General features: G+C 37.9%; 1 protein-coding gene across 4 annotated transcripts in view; it reads left to right on the top strand.

The window, feature by feature from the left end:
• The window catches only part of Opa1 (Opa1 mitochondrial dynamin like GTPase), a 648761-nt gene that overhangs the window by 606601 nt on the left and 17483 nt on the right, over positions 1 to 24677 (top strand). For all 4 annotated transcript variants that reach the window (XM_090383387.1, XM_090383386.1, XM_090383389.1 and 1 more), the window contains 2 exons: positions 4053 to 4146; positions 19646 to 19756. In XM_090383387.1, coding sequence (XP_090239513.1) covers positions 4053 to 4146; positions 19646 to 19756 — 205 coding nt within the window. The remainder of the gene's footprint in view (positions 1 to 4052; positions 4147 to 19645; positions 19757 to 24677) is intronic.

Here is a 24677-nt window from a genome sequence, read left to right as displayed (position 1 = left end):
GCATTGAGCATGCTCAAACCATCAAGGCTTTATACACCTCAATCAGATCACCGAACAGGTGCCTAGTCTCCAGTACACTATAATTTGCAAAACTTAGGCTTTTCTTCGTAAAAGCAATCCTTTGTTCTGTTCACTAATCTTGCCTTCTCTGTACGCGTTCCAACAGCTCTAAATCCTTCTTAAAATGAGGCTCCAGATCTGTTATACAGTACTCAAGGTGTGGCTTGACCATTGCCTTATACAAGGGGATAATCACCTTCTTATCCATGCTAGAAAAATCCTGTATATCATTGACAAGACACCATGAGCTACTCTTGCAGAGCGTCTATACTGCTCAGAAAACTTCATATCTGCCTGCACAATTATCCCGAGGTCCTTTTCATTCTCTACCACTGTCAGTGTGGTACCACAGAGTTGATATGTTACTCTCGGATTACTGCTTCCCATAGCAGCACTTTACATTTGTCAATGTTAAACTCCATTTGCCACCTCTCAGCCCATCTGCTCAACTTTTCTAGATCCTGTTGCAGCAATGTACTGTCATTATGTCATTAACAACCCTGCCAATCTTCGTATCGTCTGCAAACTTGGACATTAAGCCTGATATACCATCATCAATATCATTTATAAATACAGAAAACAACAATGGACCCAACACTGAACCCTGAGAGACTCCACTAATAACATTAGTCCACAAAGAGCAGTGTCCATTGATTACCACTCTGTCTTCTTCCACTCAACCATCCCTTTATCCATAGTAGCACATTTGCACATCTCTAGTCGCATGGGTACCTCCTCTGAGTCCAGGGAAGCTCTTATAATTATCGCTAAGGGTTTGTTTACTTCCTTTGCACCTCCTTTAATATAACTGGATAGATTCCATCCACCCCAGGTGCCTTTCTTATGTTTATCTTCAACAATTTCTCCTCCACTTTACTCTCAGTTATTACAAGATTATCTAGCTTACTACCACAGTTGAATACACCTCTGGCATACCTCTCCCTGAATAACTCCTCATGTGTGAATGTAGATGCAAAATATTCATTTAGTTTGTTAGCTACCTGAACAGGATCATCAACAGTTGAACCATCGATATCAAGTGGACCAATCTGATTCATCTCCTTCCTTCTAGAGTTTACATAAGTAAAGAACTCTTTGCTGTTCTTCTTTGCATCCTTTGCGAAAGATTTCTTGTAATCTGCCTTCGCCTGCCTAACCTCCTTTGTAACTTGGTTATAAATTTAAACAAACAAACCATCACTGATCTCAGTTAGAATCACTGAGTGAGCATCCTGAAAGGAAAATGGTGTCACTTCATTGAAAGAAAAAGAAGGATCAAACAACAGCAATCAGAGTCAACAGTTGCAATATATTATAGAGCAATTTGGTTGTCCATTTGCTCTGTAACGTATGGTAAGTTGCTTACAGTAAAAAAAAAAAAAAATTTGTGCGATATTTCATGTCTTTTGATCATTACTATCTTCTCCCTTCCTTCATTGAAATAAAGATGAGTCTGAGAGCAAGTGCTCATCCTTCAGAACAATTTCCATCAAAAGCTGCGATGTCACACAGCAGTTACAGTGCAGCCTTGATATTCTACTGTCATTGTATATATGGTCTGTGTACCATGGTCTAACACCAAAAATTAAATACCTAATATAACCAACTGCACCAACCCTGTTTAACTTTACCGGCTTAACACATTCGCTACCATCTATATTTAAGAAGCCCATTCAGTGTGCCATAAGTTTCAGAATGTTGAGAAATAAAATTCCAAAATCCTCAAATGTCCTGAAAATTTATAATTGTTGAAAAGTAAAAGTCTAGAATTCATAGCTAAAAGAAAATGGTTACCTTTGAGCTGAGCTAAAATTTAGTGCTATAAATCAGAGCACTATAATTTTGAAATTTTATTCTCTGTACTAACCTCAACAGAAGCAAAAAAATAATAATAATAAAATTTCTACCAAGTATAAATAAAAACAAATTACTGGTGATAATAGCTCTGAGTTCAATCAGTGTGCTGATCCAGTCGAGCAGTTCATTTCATGTGCTTTACTTTTATGCCACTTGTATACCAACCATTTAAGAAAGTCCGCCTACATGGCTGGCATATGAAATTCTGAATATGCAACCTAAAAATTGAAGCTACAAAAAAAAAAAAAAAAAAAAAAACACCTGTGATTATGATTACAATATTTTAATGTTGCCAGAGCCTGTGATATAAAAATTTTGAGATAGGTGATTTTTAGCTCTATGTCACCTCTTAAGAGTAAAAATGTGGACCCTGTGCAGATTAATGATCTATGCTAACTTTTATTTCACGAGTACTTTATTTTTTTGCATTGCATTCTTTGTCCTTGTTGCTCTACCTGATGGTGAATCCTTAGACACCTTATGTTTCTTATATGTGTACAATACTTCACATACTAGTATTTGCACTAGTATATTACTTGTATTTCTACAAATAGTAATATACAATAGTATATTACTGTTTGTAGAAAAATAAGAGAAATTTGCCCCAATGTGATATGTAGAACACTTCCATTCTTGGTATATGCTTCAGAAATTAAAACGAATAAAAGATTAATGCGAAATGATTATAGTAAAAAATCAATTGAAAAAATAAAAAATAAAAAAATAAATAAGTTTAACGTAAATTTTGAAAAACGATTTTCCTTCCTGAAGCTGACAGTGCTTTTTGACCGTATTTCATGATCACAGGAATGGAAATTATGGAGTGTGTGAGCTTGAATTGTAAATAGAGAGATTATTTGTCCTCGTGCATGCACATGAAAGGCCATGATTATTTGTTTTCATGCATAGGTGCAAAAGACCACAAATTGGAGATTAGATATGGACAGCGAATGTTAATAGAATTCTCATGTAATTTAATTTCAGTGGTTTTTGCAATTAATAGTCCCGTGTAATTACATTGGACACTAAGTATTTTTGCCTTGTTAAATAAAAATGAATGGTTTTCGTTAATGGTATGCAAGGTTAATTCTGATTCTGCTGAATGAGAAGCATGTACTGAGAAGGAATTAGGGCACAAGCTAAGGATAGGATACAAAAAACTACACCAGCCAACAATAGTAACATCAAAAAAATACTTTATTTCTGTCCCATACGTTGAACAGTGGTACAAGCAGCTTAACACATTCTTTAAAGATACCGAATTTAAAATTGTGGCCAGACCAACGTGGAAATTACATGCTATACTGAACAACTGCTAAGTCCTTTCCTCTTTTGCAACACAAATAAATGACTTGGTATACAACATTTCTTGCAGTGATTGCAACTCACCTTACCAAGGAGCAACGCGATTGCCACTAAATATTCGAGTAAAACAGCACTCGTCCTCCGTACATGCTTCTCGTTCAGCAGGGTCAGTAGTCTTGCATGCCGCTAACAAAAACCATACATTTTTATTTAACAAGGCCAAAATACTTAGCATCCAGTGTAATTACTCGAGACTATTAATTGCAAAAACCATCAAAATTAAATTACATGAGAATTCTATTAACATTTGCTGTCCATATCTAATCTCCAATTCGGGATCTTTCACACGCATGCACGAGAACAAATAATCTCTCTATTTAAGATTCAAGCTCACATACTCCATAATTTCCATTTCTGTGATCACGAGATATGATCGAGAAGAACTGTCAGTTTCAGGAAGGAAAATGGTTTTTCAAAATTTACATTAAACTTTTTTAATTAATTTTATTTAATTTTTTTATTGTTTTTTGATTTTTTATTGTAATCATTTTATTGTAATCTTTTATTCATTTTAATTTCTGGAGAGTATCATACAGAAGTGTGTATGTATCATATTGAGGTAAATTTATTTTATTTTTCTACAAATATTGATATCAACATAGAACATATTGAGCATCATAGCTCTGTTATATATTATCAAATAGTATATTACTTATATTATTTTACTTTACTCTAAAGTTAATATTTATTAAATATTTTAATCATATTTGACTGAATAGTAATATGGATATTGTATGTAAATTAAAAATTTTTTTTCTGTTTTATAATAGATAGACTGTAATGATGTAGTGCTCTTCTGGCGGATACAGAGAATGTTAAATTGCACTTCAAATGCTATACGACAGCAAATAATGAACAGAGAAGGTATAATATCGTGTATTTTTTATTCTAGAATGTGATAAGATATGTATTGCTTTAATTTCATGAGGAATATTATTTAATATGTACGGAAGATTGAAATATCTAATTTTTCTTGTTTTACTGGATGGTAAGCTTTGGCAGAAACGAACATATCGCTGTTATTCCTCTTATGAATTGACAACTGTTTATATAACCATTAAAGCAATATCAGATTTACACATAGTTTAATTTTTTTATTTTTTTTAACCCAGCAATTAAAATAAAATGCTCCATTGCTACTGGAGCATTTTATTTTCAGACATCCTGTCTGTATTTGGAAGCACCTGTCTTGTCGTCTGTACAATTTGCTTTTAAGCTGAAATCTCTGCCAGACTACCCTGTGTATTTGTTCCTGAGCCAAAGTAGGACAATCTTTATGATACCTTTCAGACTGCCAGCCATCAATTTGCTAATTGTAGCCAAGAAATACTGGGAGATTTATATGTCACAATAGATATGGTTGCCCAGTACAAAGGCAATTGCTTTTCCTGGCATGCTCATTTACCAATGTTATGGCCTCTCCCTTTATAACTGGTAGAAGGCTGATTTTCCATTTACCTGCCATTCTGCACAAATGAATCCAAGTGAGAATTGTCTGTAAAACCTTTCCATGTTCAAAGGTTAATTTGTCCTCATGAATACCCCTCAGCGTGTGTATTCATGGGGACAAATTAACCACCTGTACATGGAGAGGGGTCCTCCCAGTGATGCTGCTGGGTTCCAGCATTACATCACTGGAATCCGATGTGTGCAGCCATGTGCCGTGATGCATGGAAACACTGAGCGTTCCGTTTAGCCCTTGGAGCTTTCCATACCTCACCTGTGTAGAGCCTGTATGCTGAGGCCCAAGAACCTCCTTTGCAAATCAGAAGACAAAAATCAATTAGTTTCTTATGCAGCTAAAATAAAATTCTTACCAGGTCACCAGAAAACTTTTTACATCTGAATGGGAACAACAACAAAGAATCAATAAACCTGCCAGCATGAGATTAAAAAACGTTCTCCTCAGTAGAGATCTTAACCTGGATAATATAACTCTGCTGACAAAGCAGCCTACACCACCATGGATAATCAAACAGCCTACACGTAACTTCTCCTTCCACTTTTGGAGCAAACAAACCCTTTCTCATATAAACTATAAACATCTGCATGCTTCTGACAAGGCACAAGTTTCAGATCATTGCTTTCTGTATACAGATGGCTCTAAAACTGAATCTCATATGGGAGCGGCAGTTTACTTTTCTGACATTACATTGGCCCAGAAACTCCCGAAAGACTGTAGCATTTATACTGCAGAACTGCAGGCCGTTATGTTAGCACTAAACCAAATCGAACATTCAAGTTCCCAAAACAGTATCATTTTCACTGACTTCCTTAGCTCCATGATGGCAATATAAAATATCAACTCTAACAAACATCCACTACAACAGCAAATTCAATACAGAGTATCAAAACTCCTTGAACAATGTCACAACATTAGATTTTGCTAGATTCCAAGTCGTCAGAATACACGGTAACGAACAAGCAGACAGAGCTGTAAAGAAGAAGCCAAAAACAACGTTTCTGCATCAGAATATATCCCTTTCTCAGACTACAAACAAGTTATTCATCATAGTGGGATACATCACTGGCAACAGCAATGGCAAGTACTAACCAATAATGAATTGCACCAAATTAAAAGTTTACTCCAACCATGGAAATGAAGCATACAGCAAAATAGATAAGGCAAAATGATACTTGCAAGGTTAAGAATAGGACACATACATTTCAGCCACTCATCTTTTGTGAGGAGAGGACCCCCCCTCTATGTCCTACCTGTCACACACAGTAAGCAGAAGAACATGTACTAATTACAAGGTCGCGGGTTCGATTCCCGCCTCGGGCTTGGATCAAAGTACTGCAAAAAACCTTGGGAGGTGCAATATGGCCACAGAAGCCGATGCGCCAACAACTACCAAAAAAAAAAAAAAAAAAAAAACTAATTACATGTCCAGCTTTTACAGCCAAGTGCCAAAACTGCTTCACATATTTGATTACCAAACATCAGTTCCTCAAGGAAATAAATTACTATAATCAAATATGAAACCAGATATCTTTACAGAAAGCTATAGTCATTCCGTGACTCTTGGAAACCTTCCCTTTGGTCCTGGGACATGGTCAAGACTTATGGAAAATATAGGTATGCTCACTTCCAATAAGATGAAAACTTGGTGTCCCATTCGTGTACATAGCACCTACTAGTTTGCAAGTGGGTGAGGTATATGGTTTACGGAAAAGTGCCCCCCCCCCGCATTTCGCCTCCCACAGTTCGCCCCCAGTAGATAATAAGTAGGCTACAGAAATGTAAATACTGTACAGTCAACTCTCGATAACTTGAATTTTTATTGAAGTCCCAGCCCCTTTAGTGGAGATTCCGTGTTAAACTCTCTCAATTACTCGAACTGAACTTTCGATAACTAACTTTTCCGAACAAATTTTCAAAATTACATTCGTGTACAAATTGTCACGTGGCTTTTAAACTAATTTCTCCCCTTTTGTATGTCTTCAGGGTTCTCTTTCCATTATGAAAGGATTAACTAGAACTGTTAATCCTTTCACAATGGAAAGAATACATACTTGACCACGAGGGCGATAGTCACGTGGTTAGTGACGGACATGGGGGAGAGAACAGTGACTAATCTTATTAACAGTGACTTAAGGAGGCTTTTCAGTAACAAGTGAATCTTGTTCTGATTTGTCTAAATTCAAACAATAAAAGTTCCTGCATCTGGCTCTCCTCACATTTCGTGGCGCAGTCAACAGCGCACGCTTGCTGTTTTCGCCGCCACCGCCACAGAGAAGTAAGATACAGAGTGGACTCTTGCTCAATTCAAAAACGTTCCACCTGCAAAGGGCATGTTTGGAAGGCCCAGTTGTGAAAGGCGTAACTAAACATAACCATGCAGCTCAACCTGCAAGGTCGGAAGCATTGCAATTGATTGGTCAAATAGGGCAACATGCAACAACCACGAACGAACGGCCACAGCAAATTGTTGCATCAGTTATTGCAGAGGCTCATAGCAATGTCACGGTATTACTTCCTAAAAAGGATTCACTTAAACGAACCATTCATCATGTTCGATGCAACAATGGTACTCCTGCTTTACCGAGCAATCTCCAGGACTTAATAATTCCACAAAATTATCAAGAAATTATTATCGATGGCAATGTACAACAGTTTTTAATTATATTATAAATCAACAGGGATTACCTTTATTTTAGATATAGGAAGCTTCTTTTCCAACTCTCCTAGTCCAACTCACTAATAATTCTTGAGGATGGCGATATCAATGATTAATTGCGAGTTGCTCTATTCCTGTGAACATGACACCCGAAAAGTTCTAGTCCGACTTAAGGAATGTAGAGAATAATCCCCCCCATATCTAATTTTATTAGACCCCTAAATTTAACTGTAAGTCCAGCTACAGGACCAAAAGAAATAATCGGTCCATATTTATTAAACAGTTTAGACCTTCAAAAATCTAATTTTATGCCAATCCATGTAATGGTTTCCTTGCTGCCAGAGGTATGGTGTTTGAAGACAGAAATCTTGAGCGCTCATTGTTGAGACCACACGGTCTGAACACCACGGTTCTGACAGTGGGGAAGATGTCCCACCTGTTTTGCAAAATTGATATCGCCATCCTCAAGAATTATTACCGAGTTGGAAAAGAAGCTTCCTATATCTAAAGTAAAGGTAATCCCTGTTGATTTATAATATAATAGAATATAGCAATTATCGAGCACTTAATAGCTTTCAATTATCAAATCTATTAAACAGTTTTTAATGTATGATTCTCAGGACGAACTGCTCCCGGGTCGCATGCTTATTTTTTCCACTAGTAACAATCTTCAGTTATTGGCGCATAGCCAGGAGTTTTCTAATGGAACAACAAGAAGTATGCTGCAATTTCTGTTAGAATCAAAAGAATAGTTCAAGATTTTCAAAATCGTAATGTGATTGATTATCTTAGAGGCATTGCATAAACTTCAAGTTTTAAACAGTAATAATGTACATTTATTCTATGATTGATTACCTTTGATTTGATTACTTTTACCTTTGATTGATTCATTCTATTAAAACAAAATAAATTAGAATTAATAAAAAAATAGATGTATTATTTACATTTCTATAGCCTATTCATTATCTACTGGGGGCGAAATGTGGGAGACGAAATGTGGGGGGAAACTTTTCCGGATCCTGAGGTATATAGGGCATCAGAAATTTTTATTTTACTCTTATGAGTAATTTAAATCCATTTACTTCTTCTTCTACCCCCTCCCCAATAAGACACCTACATAATAAATCAGATGGTTCAGACAACACACCTCTGTCAAAAGACCCAGAAATTGAGGATGCAGTGACACCATTTTTCCTCATTCTCCATTCCACCAAAGAGCAGACAATCGGGAAAATGTCACCCTTCTTCTTCCAGAAAGGATTAAAAGGGTTGGCAGGATCTCCAAAATCTGCAAAAAGGGTGCATTCTATAGTTTAGGCTTCATGTTCAAAACATGCCTAGCAAATTTATGTCTCTGAAGAAAAGATCTGCTGTTAATTGAAAGATCAAGGAATGACAGCTCATGCAAATATCACTGTGAATGGATGGAAATCTCGTTCCTCCTCATGTTCTCATCCTTACATCCAACACCTCATGTCCTCCATGTTCCATCAAGGCAGGCTACTTTAAACTGCCCAGGAAGGACTAATATTCCAAATCTACTGAGAAATTTTAAATGCTAAAAATATGGCCACTCTCAAACAGCCTGTTGTGGAAACCCTGCTTATGCTTTATGTGGTCAAAGATCATGAGAACAAGGAATGTTTTGCTCCAAAGTCTCCTTTGACTTGGCAGGGTGTGCTCCTGCCAAGGAGCACACCCTGCATTGCCACAAGCATACCAGCAGTGAAAGAGGAGGAAAAAACCTGAAAACAGAGCTGAACATTTCTTACCAAGAGGCCAGGAAATGCACAACCAGTAAATAACAGAACAGAAGGCCCTCTTACACTCAGAAGAGGGGCCGTCTGAAGGTTTCTGGAAAGTGCATACAGACAAAAACAAGCATGATCATATTACCATCAGAATCATTTTCTCCCATGGCCTACTATTACTAAGCTCACAAAACCTGGACTGGAAGGACAGATCAGCTACCATTCCTATATCTGTGCTTCCTAGTACTCCACTGGTAATAAAAAGGGATAGAGATAAGATCAAAAAACTGTAGCACAGGAAAACATGGACATTGAACTAAAGGAGACACGAGATAATTCGATCTTGGAATGCTTTTCTGGTCAGAAATGGACACAGGACAGTATCCATACCTCTCCAAAAAAGATAAATCCAAGACTGAAAAAAATTAAGCTCTCAGTACTTTGGAAGCCATCTGATTTCCAAAGGTGACATCTTTCTGTAAGGCCATGAGTGCACAACGTACCCCATGGTTAATTGGAATACATGTAAACAGAGATGTCACATCAAAAGATATCATGAAACCATGATATCTTTTGATGTGACTCATGGCCTTACAGAAATGGTTTCATGATATCTTTTGATGTGACATCTCTGTTTACATGTATTCCAATTAACCATGGGGTACGTTGTGCACTCATGGCCTTACAGAAAGATGTCACCTTAGGTAGTAGGACCCAACTAGACATGGAGGACATGTAAAGGTATAGAATTATGTCTATCAAGCACCACTATGGTATTTTGTAACACTATGTATAAGCAGGTTCACGGGGCTGCAATGGGCTACCCATTAGTGCGATTATTGCTAATTTGGCGATGGAGGAGCTCGAGGATAGAATACAGTGAAACTTCTAACAGACATCTCTCTACAACGGACATTTTCAAATTCCCCAACTCTCCTCTATTGGTTTTAACGTGTTTTCACCTTCTGTCTAGCAGACATTCTCTGTAACGGACGCGGACAGGCAATCTGCACTGTTTCGTTTAGATTAGCACTTAATTTGATCTCCCCATAACGGACAGCAGGTGAGCTCACGACCCTTTTGCCTCAATTGCCCTCTATTGCCTCAATCGTGTGTTTATTTTCTGTTTCCGATTCTCTGAATTTTATCAAGGTTTACGTCGCGGTTCTGAACCCTTTTTCAAGAATTTTAAGGCATGTGTAAAACTTGTGATGAATTCGGTGTGTGTGCAGGGGGGGCAGAATTTTGTCGGCCTTTTGACTTTTGAGTTTCAGTTTTCAGTTTTGTTCAGTGTCGCGTGAAGTGCACAATGTCTTCTCATAAACATTTAACTTTAAAAGATAAAGTCGAACTCATTAATGTGTATGATCGGCAAAAAAACAGTTTTCGCAATCTCGTTGCAAAATTCAAAATCGGGAAGAGGCAGGTAAGTGACATCCTAAAGAAAAAAAATGAACTGCTCAAACAATTTTGGCAACACTTAAATGATCAGGTTCAAAAATCATTCCCGAAAACTGTTGGACTTCAAATTGACAATGTTACGTATGGGTGGTTTTTTCGCGCACGTGCTAAAAAAATTCCCATTAATGGGCCTATTATTGGGGAAAAGACTTTGGAGGTTGCGAAATCTGTGGGAGTAAATGAGTTCAAAGCTTCTGTGGGATGGCTAGACAAGTTCAAAACTTGGCATAAAATTTCTTGGAAAACCGTAAATGGCGAAGGTGGATCTGTTGATACTGGGGTCGTAACAGAGTGGACCGTCAAATTGGAAGATTTATGTCGTGATTTTGAAGCTAAGGATATTTACAACTGTGACGATATCGCAGGGTTGTTTTTTTAAAGCTCTTCCTGAAAAAACAATGAGTCTAAAAAACGAAAAGTGCCAGGGTGGAAAAATTTCTAAGGAACGCTTGACTGTACTATTGTGTACAGTCAAGCATTGTGTATGCTGGGAGACTTTGAACAACCTCTTGTTATAGGAAACCACAAAATACTCGTTGTTTCAAGGGCATAAAGTTGAATCTTTTGAATGTTGACTGGAAGTCTAATAAAAAAGCGTGGATGACACGAGATATCATGAGCGAATGGATAAGTCACTTTAACCAAAACATGATTCGTCAAAACAGAAAAATTATTCTTTTCATGGATAATGCTGCATCTCACCCGCACATTGAATTGTCCAACATTCAAATCATTTTTCTACCACCAAACACATCTGCAAAGTGTCAGCCCTTGGATCAAGGGATAATAAAAAATTTTAAACTTCACTACAGAAAAAGTGTTTTACGACATCTCATTGCAAACATGAACGATGTAACATGTGCGAGTGACCTTGCAAAGAAACTCAGCATCCTAGATGCGATGCAATGGATTTCCTCTTCAGTAAACGCAATTAGAAAACAAACTGTCGTGAACTTTTGTAAAGTCTGGCTTCTTAAACGCAAAAATTGAAGTTGTGAACAGCAATCTGGAGCACCAAGAAGAACAAGAACTTCAACATCTATTGATAATGTACGATACTTCCGCTACACGTGACCCTGGCTACAAAGATATAGACTCAAACCTCACTACAGAAGATGGTGCTCTAGATATCAACGACATTATCATCGATATTTTTCAAGAAGTTCCTCATGAGGAAGAAATTGAAGGTCATTCTGTCAAAGAACATATTAACAACGAACCACCGATGAAAATAGAAGCGCTCATACAAATCAATCGTTTAAAAATGTTTTTCGCCGCTGAAGAAGATACTGAAGGACTTTCGATGGTTTCTTCACTCCAAACAAATGTTGAAAACAAAATTATCAGCCGGAAGAAGGTGCAGAAGAAAATAAGTGATTACTGTATGTATATTTCTTAAGATAAAGTCATAATATGCATAGCACAATTGTATGTATATTATTTACAAAAATATTGTGCAAAATCTGTATATAATTTAATTTAATTTTACATTAAACGTTTAACGTTTTTTCTTTATCTCTTGTGTATGTTATTGTATATTATTTACAAAAATATTGTTCAAAATCTGTATATATTTTAATTTAATTTTACATTAAACGTTTAACGATTTTTCTTTCTTCCTTTTTTTTTTTTCTCCCTCAGACTTCTTGTTAGCGGACACTTCTCTCTAACGGACAAATTTTCGTTCCCCATGGCTGTCTGTTAAAGGGAGGTTTCACTGTATTTAGTGATATGGTTCTCAATTATTCGAAAAGGAAATGAAGATGAGGTTTTGAATTTATACATTTTACCTCAGAGGTGGAAGAAGGAGGGGTTATACCGTTCTTGGATGTGTTGGTCTACAGAGAAGGCCTGTGTTTAAAAACTAGGGTTTACAGAAAACCTATGTGTAAAGGTCATTATTCACACTATAATTCAGCTCAGGCCAACGATCACAAGAACAGTGTGATTAAACTAATAGACAGGGCTAAATCACATTGTAGCACCTACGAGGATAAAAGGAGTTTGAGCACGTCACGGTGGATCTCCTGAGATGTGACTACTCCCAGAGGATCATAAATAAGTATATTTATTGGTCCTTGAGGTTGTCACAGACATTCTCTCAGATATGCCAGACAAGCTGTACTTGCTACCTGGGAGTCTAAAACACTGATGGAACTGATATTCGAGTGACACTTAAGTCAAGTGGACCCAATTTCGGCAAAGTTCGGACTGTCTGTGACAGCCAAATCCTCTGCTTGTACCTTCACGATGGTGAGACTGTTAGTAATCCTGGGTATGACCTCCATGCACAAGTACATGGTGGGTGACCACCCAGGTGTGAACCAACGTAAGCAGGGGTCAAGGTGTGGTGCCCAGACCACATGGAGGAACGCCGCCCTCTACGTTACCAGGCAGTACTAGGTGGTAGATGACGCTCATCAACCGGTGCAATACCACCACTTTGCTTATTGGAGGCTTGAAGTTGTGGTACCCATGTTTAGTGTCTAGAGCTAAGTTCTGGTCAACCCTTCCCTATCTCTTCCATCATGCAGTATGATTGATGACTTTTGAGGTTATGATGAACATCGTGGCGAGATCCAATATTCCTTACATTTCGAGGGTACAGCTCTAAAACGGTGTTCGCAGGCCGGTCGCTAGTTAGTACACCGGACCGAACCTATTGGTAACTCTCTAGGAGGCTTCCGGATCTGCTAGTGTATAATCTTGCTACCTCTACTCTGCCAGATAGTGACTGGAGGGAGTCCGAGTAGTATGTATGCGGGGAGCATTGTCGAGACCATGTTATGTCAAGGATCTGGGTATATTCTTACCATGTGTACGCCATATCCAAAAATTTCATTACTTCATACAGCATGTCCCACCCACTTTTTCTTACTGTTGAATACACCATGCATTGTCAAACTAATAGAGCAAACTTATCTGTGAAAATATCTAAACCTCCGAAGCATTTCCTAATTCATTTCACAAATATACTTGGTCTCAATTCCAATCTCATCGATGTCCATTTCCACTTGCAGTCTGCCAAACCCCATGTACTTTTTCTGACAGAATCTAAGTTAACTGTTGATTCAACTACTGCTCATCTCAGATGCCAAAATTATTTGCTGTATGATTCCTTTCACCTCAAAGGTGGTACTTGTGCATATGTCCGTTCTGATATTCCCTGTCAGAGACTTGGCAATTTGGAATCTCCTCTCGTTGATCTTCTCTGGCTTAAAATCTCTCTACCTCATTGTGTCAAATTCATCTGTTGTCTCTAGCGTTCTCCCAACTTCACTAATCACTTGGAGCTCTTTGACTTCCTCTCTTTACAACTTGACTTTCTCCAGTCCAACTTCCCTAACAGTGAGGTAATTTTCCTTGGTGATTTTAATGTTCACAACTCCAGCTGGCTCCTGTTTTCTAGTCACACCGACCCAACAGGTCGAGATGCTGAGGCTTTTGCAATTACTAATGATCTGGCACAGATTGTTCATTTACCTACGAGAATACCAGACAATCCTAATCATACAGCCAATACACTTGATCTTTTTCAAAACTGACAAAACTGACTCAGTATTGCACTATCCACCCATGTCAACTGAAGGCACTTCCTTAGATTTTACGTGCTTGTTAACTAACAGCATAACTCCTCCTCTCTTTCTATCCTGTCTCTCCTTGCTGTGCACATTGTACTTCCACAAATTCCAATTCTGCATTGGAATTTGTGTGACACCACGTCTCTGATATTCCAACAAAATCTGCCTTTGATGTCTTCACTAGCCATTCAAATTTATTTACTATACTCCTAGCATTGGTGTAAATGTGAGTATACATTCACCTGTTCTTACTCTTAGTTATCCTAACTCAAAAACAATAAATACACCAAGTATTTATTTGTTCCATGATGATTCCCAGCAGTCATTGAAATCCTCCACACTTTGCTTTCCAGGCTCTTGCACATTCCAATATAAGCAATGCAAGAACCACTTTCACCTTTGCCTGCAGCTACTGTTAATCTGTTATAGTGTGTAAATCCCTGCAAGCTAGCAGTTTTCCAATCTTGGTTGCATCAGTTTCTGCCTCGATAGCATTAGCAAATATTCTTGCACCCTTTCTACTTAATCATCATTTGGCACTACCACTAATAGAACAGAAATTTTGAGCCTTATCACATCACTCTAGGTGCATCACTTAAATCGTGTTCAGCCGTGACTGTTTATGAACCATCCTTTCAACTGCATAAAACCCAGACAGCAAAGACCAAAATTGAACTTTAATACCTCCTGCCACCTTCTGTATATAATCATCCCTCTTAGCATGGCTGAACTGTACAAGGTGCTTTCACAGTCAAAAAAAAGTGCCTCAGGCCCTGGTTGAATTTATTATTCCACAGTTGTTCCTCTAAATGAGGATTTTCTAACTGCACTTTTAAGCATGTATAACCAGATTTTTTCATAGAATCATTATTCTATGGGCTGGTGCTATTCTATTTTGTTCCCAAAGCCAGGTAAAAATCACACACTGACCTCAAAAACAATTATCACCCTATTGCCCTAACTAAAGATAATCAATGCCAGACCAGATTAATGAGGCGCCTCCGTAGCCAGGTGGGAAGGAGCAGCAGTGCGTAGCACACGCTTCTTGATTAGACCGAGGTTCAAGCTCGTCACCACCAAATACGGAGGATGCAGAAAGGTCAGGGAATGCCCACCACATATAAAATAAATAAATTTTCTGTTTATACTCCGGCACGACAACCAAGTCAGTAGAGTTTACAATAAATCGTCAATACAAATATTTATCATATTTAGTAGTCACGGGCTTGAACCCCGGTCCACTCAAGGAATGCGTGCTATGCACTCTCGCTCCTGACCACTGGGCTACGTCAGGCCTCCCGGAGCAATATGGCCTTAGTTGCTAATGCTCCAAATAACAAACAAACAAAAACAAACAAAAAAAAAACCAGATTGATGTAGTTCCTAGAGACTGAAAATATAATAAGTCCAAATCAGTATGGCTTCTGAAAGAGTAGGTCAATGTTTGATATTATGATCAAAGCTGAGGCAAATATTCAAGTTGTTTCCTCAGGAATTGAACACTTAGTCATGATATGGGTTCCTTCAAGATCTACACAAATCTGGCCTTTGAGGTAATGTCCCAAACTTTATCCATAACTTTTTTACTAATAGATGATCATTTCAGGTGTTTCTTTTCTGCCCTCATCCATCCATACATACATTACTGGAATAAGATACCTACGTGGGTGGTAAAGGCTGACAGTCTTGGGAAATTCAAAAGTCAGCTGGATAATTACCTAAGGGAGGAGGGAAATGCATAGATTGTCCATTTCCTTTTCTATTTTTATTATTTATTTTATTATTTTTTTAAATTTTTCTTCTTATTATTAATTTGTTTTTATTCTTATTATTTTATTTTATTATGATTTATTTTATATATATATATATTTTTTTTTTTAAATTATTTATTTATTTATTTATTTTTTTTTTTTTGGCTGGTGAGCATAAGCCATAGGCTTCCTTGTACCATGTGGCCATTACTAATACTCCTCTGACAATACCAGCTGCATCTCCTCCAAAGAGTGCTACTAATACAAGGTGTTCCTGAAGGCTCTGTGTGCCACTGTACTCAATCATGATCAATTCTGTAACTAAATGTATTTATAAAATAAATTTGACTCGTGCCTGGGTCTTATTCGCCACCGTCACTTTCGAAGTAGTTAGTCCCCTTTAGAGTGTAAACACTGATCCCAGCGCTTGTCCCATGATTTTAATGCATCCTGAAAGTCCTTCTTCGTCATAGTGTTCAGCACTGCCTGCGACTCGGTTTGCATATCCTCTACGCTGTCAAATCTTCGACCCTTCAGCTTGATTTTTATTCTTGGGAAAAGGAAGAAGTTGCATTGGGCTAAGTCTGGTAAAAAGGGGGGGGGGGAGATTGTCATTTAGTTGGATGCCAAAAACTGTGCCACAATGAGAGATGTATGGGCCCACACGTTGTCATGATGAAGGACCCAATTCTTTGTGTGCCACTTCTCTGGTTTCCTCCTGACAGCTTCCCTTACCCACCTCAGGACATCACAGTAGAACTTTGTGTTGACGGTCCGTCCAGGAGGAATGAATTCCTTATGAATAATCCCGGCAATGTCTAAAAAACAGATCAGCATGGACTTCACATTGCTCCTCACTTGTTAGGCTTTCTTTGTTCGGGGAAAAGATGAGCTCTTCCACTGGGATGATTGTTGCTTGGTTTCTGGGTCATACCAATATACCCAACTCTCATCAACAGTGACTACCATAGAAAGGAAGTTTTGATCACTCTTGGTCCATTCTTGCTAACTGCCATGTGATGCTGCTTTTGATCTTCGCTCAGTAACTGTGGCACGAACTTGACCACAATCCTTCTCGTGTTCAACTCGTCTGACAAAATACGCTGACACACATGCCATGCAATAGTCCTGCAACGCCACAAATGTCATGGATAGCCTGCCTGCGATCTTCACGGATCACCGCCTGAACTTTTGCAACATTTTCTGGGGTGTTGCTCGATAATGGACGCCCAGAGCAATCGTCATCATCATCATCAACCAACATTCGACTGCTTTTAAAACGGTTAAAGCAGTAGTAGAACTGCACTGGGCCTAATGCATTGTCACCAAAAGCTTGTTTCTGCTGCTGTATCGTTAAGAAGGAAACAAAACGATGCAAGCACGTTGCTCTCTCACATCAGCCATTGCAACAATCGCAAACTACGCAAAACACATCATCAAAGAACTGCACATAAATAGTCAATGACTCTTTATCCAGCCCAATGCTACGTGGCACACTGGCACCTCTGTAGCCAGGTGGGCAGGAGCAGCGGTGCGTAGCACACGCTTCTTGATTAGACCGGGGTTCAAGCCCGTGCCCACCAAATACGGAGGATGTGGAAAGGTCAGGGAATGACCACCGCATATCCCCGGAGCAATTTGGCCTTAGTTGCTAATGCTCCTAAAAACCAAATAACAACAACAACGTGGAACAGTGATTCACAAAGGATGCATGCAGTGTTACCTAGTGCCACAAGTCCATACTAGACGTAGTTCCCTCGCAACATTCAAATTTCGGGAACATTTAGGTAGCACCTTGTATTTTTACACAGATGACTTTGCCAGCCATCTCCTAACATTCTCAAAATGTACATCTAATTCAAAGACATCTACAAAGAACTATAAACAGATTCATTTCTTGGGCAAGAAATAATGGCTATTAACTTTTTAAGCAAAAAAAAACTGCAAAATATTTTTGCCATAGTGTACTTTACATCCTGAGCCAAACCTCCAAATAGATTCCCATCAAATTACTTTGCAGCATCTGATTAGATTTCTAGATCTAATACTTGACAAAAAAAAATTTATTTTCTTGAGCATATCAAACATCTCTGCACATACTGTCTAAAGAAATTTAACCTCTTCTGGGTAATTTTTGCTGTGTCTTTGGTTGTAGATGGCCACATGTTGCTACATCTGTACAAGTCTCTTATTAGATCTCATTTGAATTATGGATCTCCAGTTTATGCCAAAACAGATTAGAGAAAGTCATATTAGCACATTTGTGCATTTGGCCTCGCATCTTACCCATCTTCATTTACTTATGTGCAAAGGCGCCATGCATTTCATCTACAACCCAGCTCACTACCACACCTATCTTAACTGCCTGTACTGTTACTCAAATATCAGATATAGCACTTTTCACACTCTGAAAACCTACAGGACCCTCCAATAATGCAGCAGTTACTTGAAAGAATGACAGCAAATCAGCAAATTTTGCAGAACTTTTTTCTTTCTTAGACTGATAAAATTTTATGCCTGCATTTAATTCACGCTGCCGCTTCTGATAATCTTGATTTCCAAGCAGATCGTACAAACACAAATTTAAGCCTTAACTGCCCTTGTGTCATTAGGCTTCAATCACAAAAACATTTTAATTTCTTTTGATTTTGGTTAGAGTCAGTCTGCAGCTGAAACTAAATGGCAAAAATGTTTTCAGGGAAGTTGAATTTGATGTAATACTACACCCCAGAGTAGACAACTTGAAGGTCAAGAAGTAGGCAGCTGGTCAACCTGGAGCACTGGTGTAGAAAGAGTCCTGCAAGCGTGGGAGGTCTGTGGGAAGAATGGCCTTTTGAGTTTGATTGAGAAGCTTATTGATGGCTACCTTGTCAGCACAGTAAATCCAGTTACAATGCTGTATGTTACTATTGGGAGGAATTCTGCCTTGTATAATAGATGTAGGGTGGATCCTTATAGGCCCCAGTCTCAATGGGTGACTCTTCAGAGGGACGACAACATCTGAATAATTCCTTTTAGGCTCTTTGGCTACCTGTGCATATGTACGAGTTGCAAAATGCTGCACAGTTACAAACACATGATGCATGTGAGAAAATAGCATTTTGCTTCCTCCATAAACAAAACACTAATGTCACCAAACCTGCATATAACAACCATTTTAAGCATAACTTGGCTGTTATGCTTAAAATATCATTCTTCTGATACCATCTTTTGATGAAAAAGAAAGTTACAGAATTTTCCTGCACATATACAGCCACTTAAACTTTGTGGTTGCATGACATCTCAGTTTTTGAAATTTTTAGTATAAAACAAATATCTAAATATTTGTTTAAATAAAAAAATGTACTCCAGGAACTTTTTGATTCAATCTTGCATATGATGGCATTCATAGTATTATTTTGAGTAATGTTTGTTTGTTTGTTTGTTATTTGGTTTTTAGGAGCATTAGCAACTAAGGCCATATTGCTCCGGGAATATGCGGTGGTCATTCACTGACCTTTCCGCATCCTCCGTATTTGGTGGTGACGGGCTCGAACCCCGGTCTAATCAAGAAGCGTGTGCTACGCACTGCTGCTCCTTCCCACCTGGTTACGGAGACGCCATTTTGAGTAATATTTTAATTAATTTTTCATTATATATAAAAGTGAAGTTATAATTTTGCATATTATGCTTTACATAAAATTGTCTATGTATTTTAGCTAAAAGATTAGAAAAAAAAATCAAAGAAGTGTTAGAAGAATACAGTCGAAACGAAGAAAAGAAAATGCAGTTACTTACAGGCAAGAGAGTTCAGCTTGCTGAAGAACTAAGTAAGTGGATTGAACAAAAGTGTATTATTCAGTCTCTCTCTCTCTCTCTCTCTCTCTCTCTCTCTCTCTCTCTCTCTCTCTCTCATGCTGACATGCATACCTTCCAACGTTCCAGATACAGAGAGAAAGTTGGCACGAATCCATATTTTTTTCACTCATTTTGACTGTAATCGCCATCTCACTATCATTAGTTTTTCTCTCCCCCCCCAAAAAAGCAAAACTATGGCTTTTTCATTAATCTATTTATAGTTTAGTAACCTATTTATAGGCTACTGATGTTATATATATATTTAAGTGTTGGACTTGGCACATCATGGACTTAGCTTCTCATGTACCAAAAAAAAAGATCACTCACTCAAGAAGGTGAAGTTGTTTGTACTGGGCACATTTTCTTGGACTTCAAGGTAGTGTGATATCATTAGAAAACTGTGAACAGGATTTGCAGTCAGTGGAAGAAAGTCATTGATGTACTAGAAGCAGAGAGCAGGAGTTTCTAGTAATCTGAAACATGAGTAGTTTCTACAAGAAGTGAATAACTTTTATTTGCAGTCTTGATTCAGAATCATTGTGAGTGTTTTAATACAGGTCAATTATTGTTTGTTTAACAGATGTCCTCTGAATACCCCCTTTTTTTAAGTGCTTCAGAAACCTTTACAATCAGACTGGCTTGTACAGTGGATTTTGGTTATTTGGGCCACCGGTTAATCGGGGCAGCCATTTATTTGGGACAAATCTTTAAAAAACAGAACCCAATCGAGAAAATAGCCAGGGTTTGCTTCACTTAATTGGGACAAAATGCCGTTTAATCGGGGCAGGAGACCGCAGCACTCGAGATTACCCTACGATTGTCTCCGACCGTACCACGTAGTTCAGTCGGATTTCTGGAGGTCACAACCATAAAACAATAAAAACAATTAGCAGTCACCTGTTTATTGGGCTTTTCTGTTAGTGCAATCTATCATAAATGGATAGTAAACTCGATCTTATTGAATTTGGAATAATACTGACAGCTGGAATTCTGTGGGTTATTATGGTAAAATCTGTTTACACTTCCATGGAATCTTCAATCATATAAAAAAAAATTTTCAGAATCTTCTCTTCATTCTTATTTTTAAAGCTTTGTAACTCGTTACTCCATTCTCACTTGGGCATATTGTGTTACTTGCAATTTGTGTGTGCCGTGTTTTTTGTTATTGATTGCTTATCTTTTTACAGTTTTAAATTTTAACCCCCACCCACAAATATCAGTGAACAGAAATGTCAACTAGTTTAGTTAGTATGTACATATTACAGTACGTATTAATTATTCCGATTATCACGTATATTCTTCCGAATTGCACGTATCATTTAATTTTTTAATTGGTAAGGTGAGGTAATAAAGGGTAAATTTGTGCTTAATATATCTTTGCTTTTATAGCCTGTGGATAATATTCCTTTTATTTTTCGCTAATTAGAATCGCTGTTTAATAGAATTAAAATTCAATTCACAAACTTGATCACAATGACCGGCGCTTACTACACATCGTATAGTGAACGGTACTTTACTATGGTGAGTTTGTCGTAACGTGATTTGATGGTAGAGTGAACTAATTGTAAAGGGGGGGGTACATTATATTTTTAACTATTTACATGAAACTTCAGATAATTGGGGCAGCCGCTTAATTGGGCCAAAATGCATTAGTCCCGATGTGTCCCAAATAACCGGAATCGACTGTATTAACTTTGTTAATGTCCTCTCTTTCTTCTTCTTCAGTCAAGTTAGACACAATTCTCTTTCTCTTAAGGCAGTATTTCCCAGAAGATCAACTTCTCCTTCATTCATTTATTTGATTAGTCGAATCGATTGAATCAAATCTACACATGGTAAAAGTACCTGTTTTCCTTTAGCTTCTGTTATTATTTCTAGATCTAAATAATTCTGATGCATAACTTTGACTATAAGTCTCTTACCATTGATCATTCCTGAAATAGCCATATTCCACAGTAAAATAAAATGATCTCCGACTTTTATGCACTTAAAATGTAAGGCTTGACAATAAACACTCCTTTCACTAAGTAAGCCAATACTGTGACATTAAATCTTTCAGATCCTTAAATGCACATTTCAGACTGATCCTGAATGCATTTGCAGAAACACGAAAACATGTTTCTTCATTGCTGCAAGGTAATGAAGAAACCACATTCAACACGACCAGGCAGAGTAGCATGCCACCAGACACATCTTCTGTGTTCTGACTGTGACATACTTCTAAATCCTTAAATTACTTACTTTAAATAACGTCAAAACAAAAAATAAACTCAAAGTTGATAATAAAATGATGAGTTCTAAATGTATTAAACGTAACGAATGGCAATGAGCTTGCGTGTGCAACGTGAGGACATATAGTGAGCAGTGCAATGGAATCCTAATGATTAGTTCTTTCTTTCAAGGTAGGCAGTGCTAGTAGAGAATAATTTTTTTTTTTGGTTCCATGGTTTTAGATCTTTTTTTATACCAAGATCAAGCCAACTTAAAGTATAAACGCTTTACGTTAGCTTGATTACAAGGACTAATAGATTAACAGTAGCCACTGGCAGAGGTGAAAGTGATTCTTGCACTGCTTCTAATGAAATGAGCAGCAGCCTGGAAAACAAGATGCAGGATATTTCAGAGACTGCTGGGAGTCATTGCGGTACAAGTAAACACATGGGTTGTGTTAGGGTAGCTAAGAATAGGAACAGATGCATGTATACTTGCGTGTACACCAATGCTAGGAGTTTGGTAAATAAATTTGATGAATTTGCGGTATTGCTCAAATTCATCAAATTTATCCCAACAAAGGCAGATATTGTTGGGATATCAGAAACGTGGTGTCACACAGATGTAAGGAATGTAGAACTGGAATTTGGGGAGTACAATGTGTACAGAAAGGATAGACAGGATTGGAAGGTAGGAGGGGTTATGCTATTATTTAAGAAACACATAAAATCCAAGGAATTGAAGCCAGTCGACATCGCTGGACAGTGCAGTGTCAAGTCAGTTTGGTGTGACATAAGCATTGGGAGATCAAAGTTGACAGTAGGAGTGTGCTATAGGCCTAATGACTGATGAGCATAATAAGAAACTGTACAGGGAAATTGAGTGGACCAATAAATCAGAGAGTCTTATAGTGGGGGATTTTAATTTCCCAGATATTAACTGGAATTTGTGGGTTGGTCACTCACACACTAGCATGGCTTTTGTGGATTTATTGGATGATTGTTTTCTACATCAGCATGTTCGGAAGGCAACTAGAGGGAGTGATACTCTTGATCTGATTATCAGTAGTGATTCTTCATGCATTAAGAATCTGCAGATAAAGGAACCACTAGGTGGCAGTGATCACAGTGTGCGGAAGTGGAATTTACTCAAAGAGGTAACTACCATCAGGGGTAAAGGGAAGGCTTTTTGCTTTCGTAAAGGCGACTACGATGGTCTGAGACAGTATTTAAATTCTATACAGTGGGACCAACTGATGATGTTACCAACAGCAAATTAAAAATGGGAAGCATTCAAAGAACTTATCTTGGAAGCAACTAGGCTTTACATACCAACTAAGAAATATTGTTCAAGGTTTAGGCCCAAATGGATGTCAGATGAACTAATGAGACATATGGCAGAGAAGAAAAATGCAGGGGATACATATAAATTAATGGGTGACATGGAAGCCTATGATAGATATAAGATCGTCTGTAACCAAGTCACGAAGGAGATTAGGCAGACAAAGGCATATTATGAGAAATCCTTGGCAAGGGATGCAAAGAAAAACAGAAAGGAGTTCTTTGCCTATGTAAACTTTAGAAGGAAAGGGATGAATCAGATTGGTCCACTGGATATTGATGGTTCAACAGTTGAGGATCCTGTTCAGGTGGCTAACAAACTAAACGAGTATTTTGCATCTACATTCACACATGAGGAGTTATTCAGGAAGGGGAATGCCAGAGGTGGAGGAGAAATTGTTGAAGATAAACATAAAAAAGGCATCTGGGGTGGATGGGATCTATCCAGTTATATTAAAGGAAAGGAAGTAAGCAAACCCTTAGCCACAAATATGAGAGCTTCTTTGGACTCAGGGGAGGTTTGTTTGTTTGTTGTTTGATTTTTAGGAGCATAAGCAACTAAGGCCATATTGCTCCGGGAATATGCGATGGTCATTCCATGACCTTTCCGCATCCTCCGTATTTGGTGGTGACGGGCTCGAACCCCGGTCTAATCAAAAAGCGTGTGCTACGCACTGTTGCTCCTTCCCACCTGGCTACGGAGGTGCCCTCAGGGGAGGTACGCATAGACTGGAGATGTGCACATGTGACCACAATTCACAAAGGAGGATCAAAGGCTGACACAAGTAATTATAGACCTGTGAGTTTAACTTCTGTTCCAGGAAAATTAATGGAGGCACTGGTTAAAGAAGCACTGCAGGCTCATCTAGACAAGACTTCAGTTATAGCTTGGACACAGCATGGTTTTGTTAAGGGAAAGCCTTGCATGACCAATTTGACTGGATACTATGATGCAGTCACAAAAGAACTGGATGCAGGGAATAACTTTGATATTATATATTTGGATCTTAGAAAGGCTTTTGATACTGTTGCAAATGGAAGACTGCTGCACAAATTCTTTTATACAGAGTACAGTGTGTCAATCCCTGATAGGACAGGTCACTATCTTTACATGATATATGATAAACTAATTCATTTTTTTGAAACTTGACAGAAGATTGGAGAGAATAATTGTGTAATATAGTCTGTAATTTTCACGTAGGTTTAGAAATAATTTTAAATTCTGTGTCTCTAAAAAGTTAATTAAGTTATTTATGCCATTGTTGAATATGAGGTACAGAAATAAAAGATTTTTTCTTATTACTATTATTGTTAAGAGCAATTTGGTTCAACCTGATCCTTG

Source organism: Mastigoproctus giganteus, chromosome 10 (genome assembly GCF_048544385.1).
Source record: "Mastigoproctus giganteus isolate SK-2022 chromosome 10, ASM4854438v1, whole genome shotgun sequence".
In the NCBI taxonomy this organism is placed as follows: domain Eukaryota; kingdom Metazoa; phylum Arthropoda; class Arachnida; order Uropygi; family Thelyphonidae; genus Mastigoproctus; species Mastigoproctus giganteus.
Note: the sequence above shows the minus strand (reverse complement) of the source record. Positions and strands in the feature narration are given on the sequence as shown.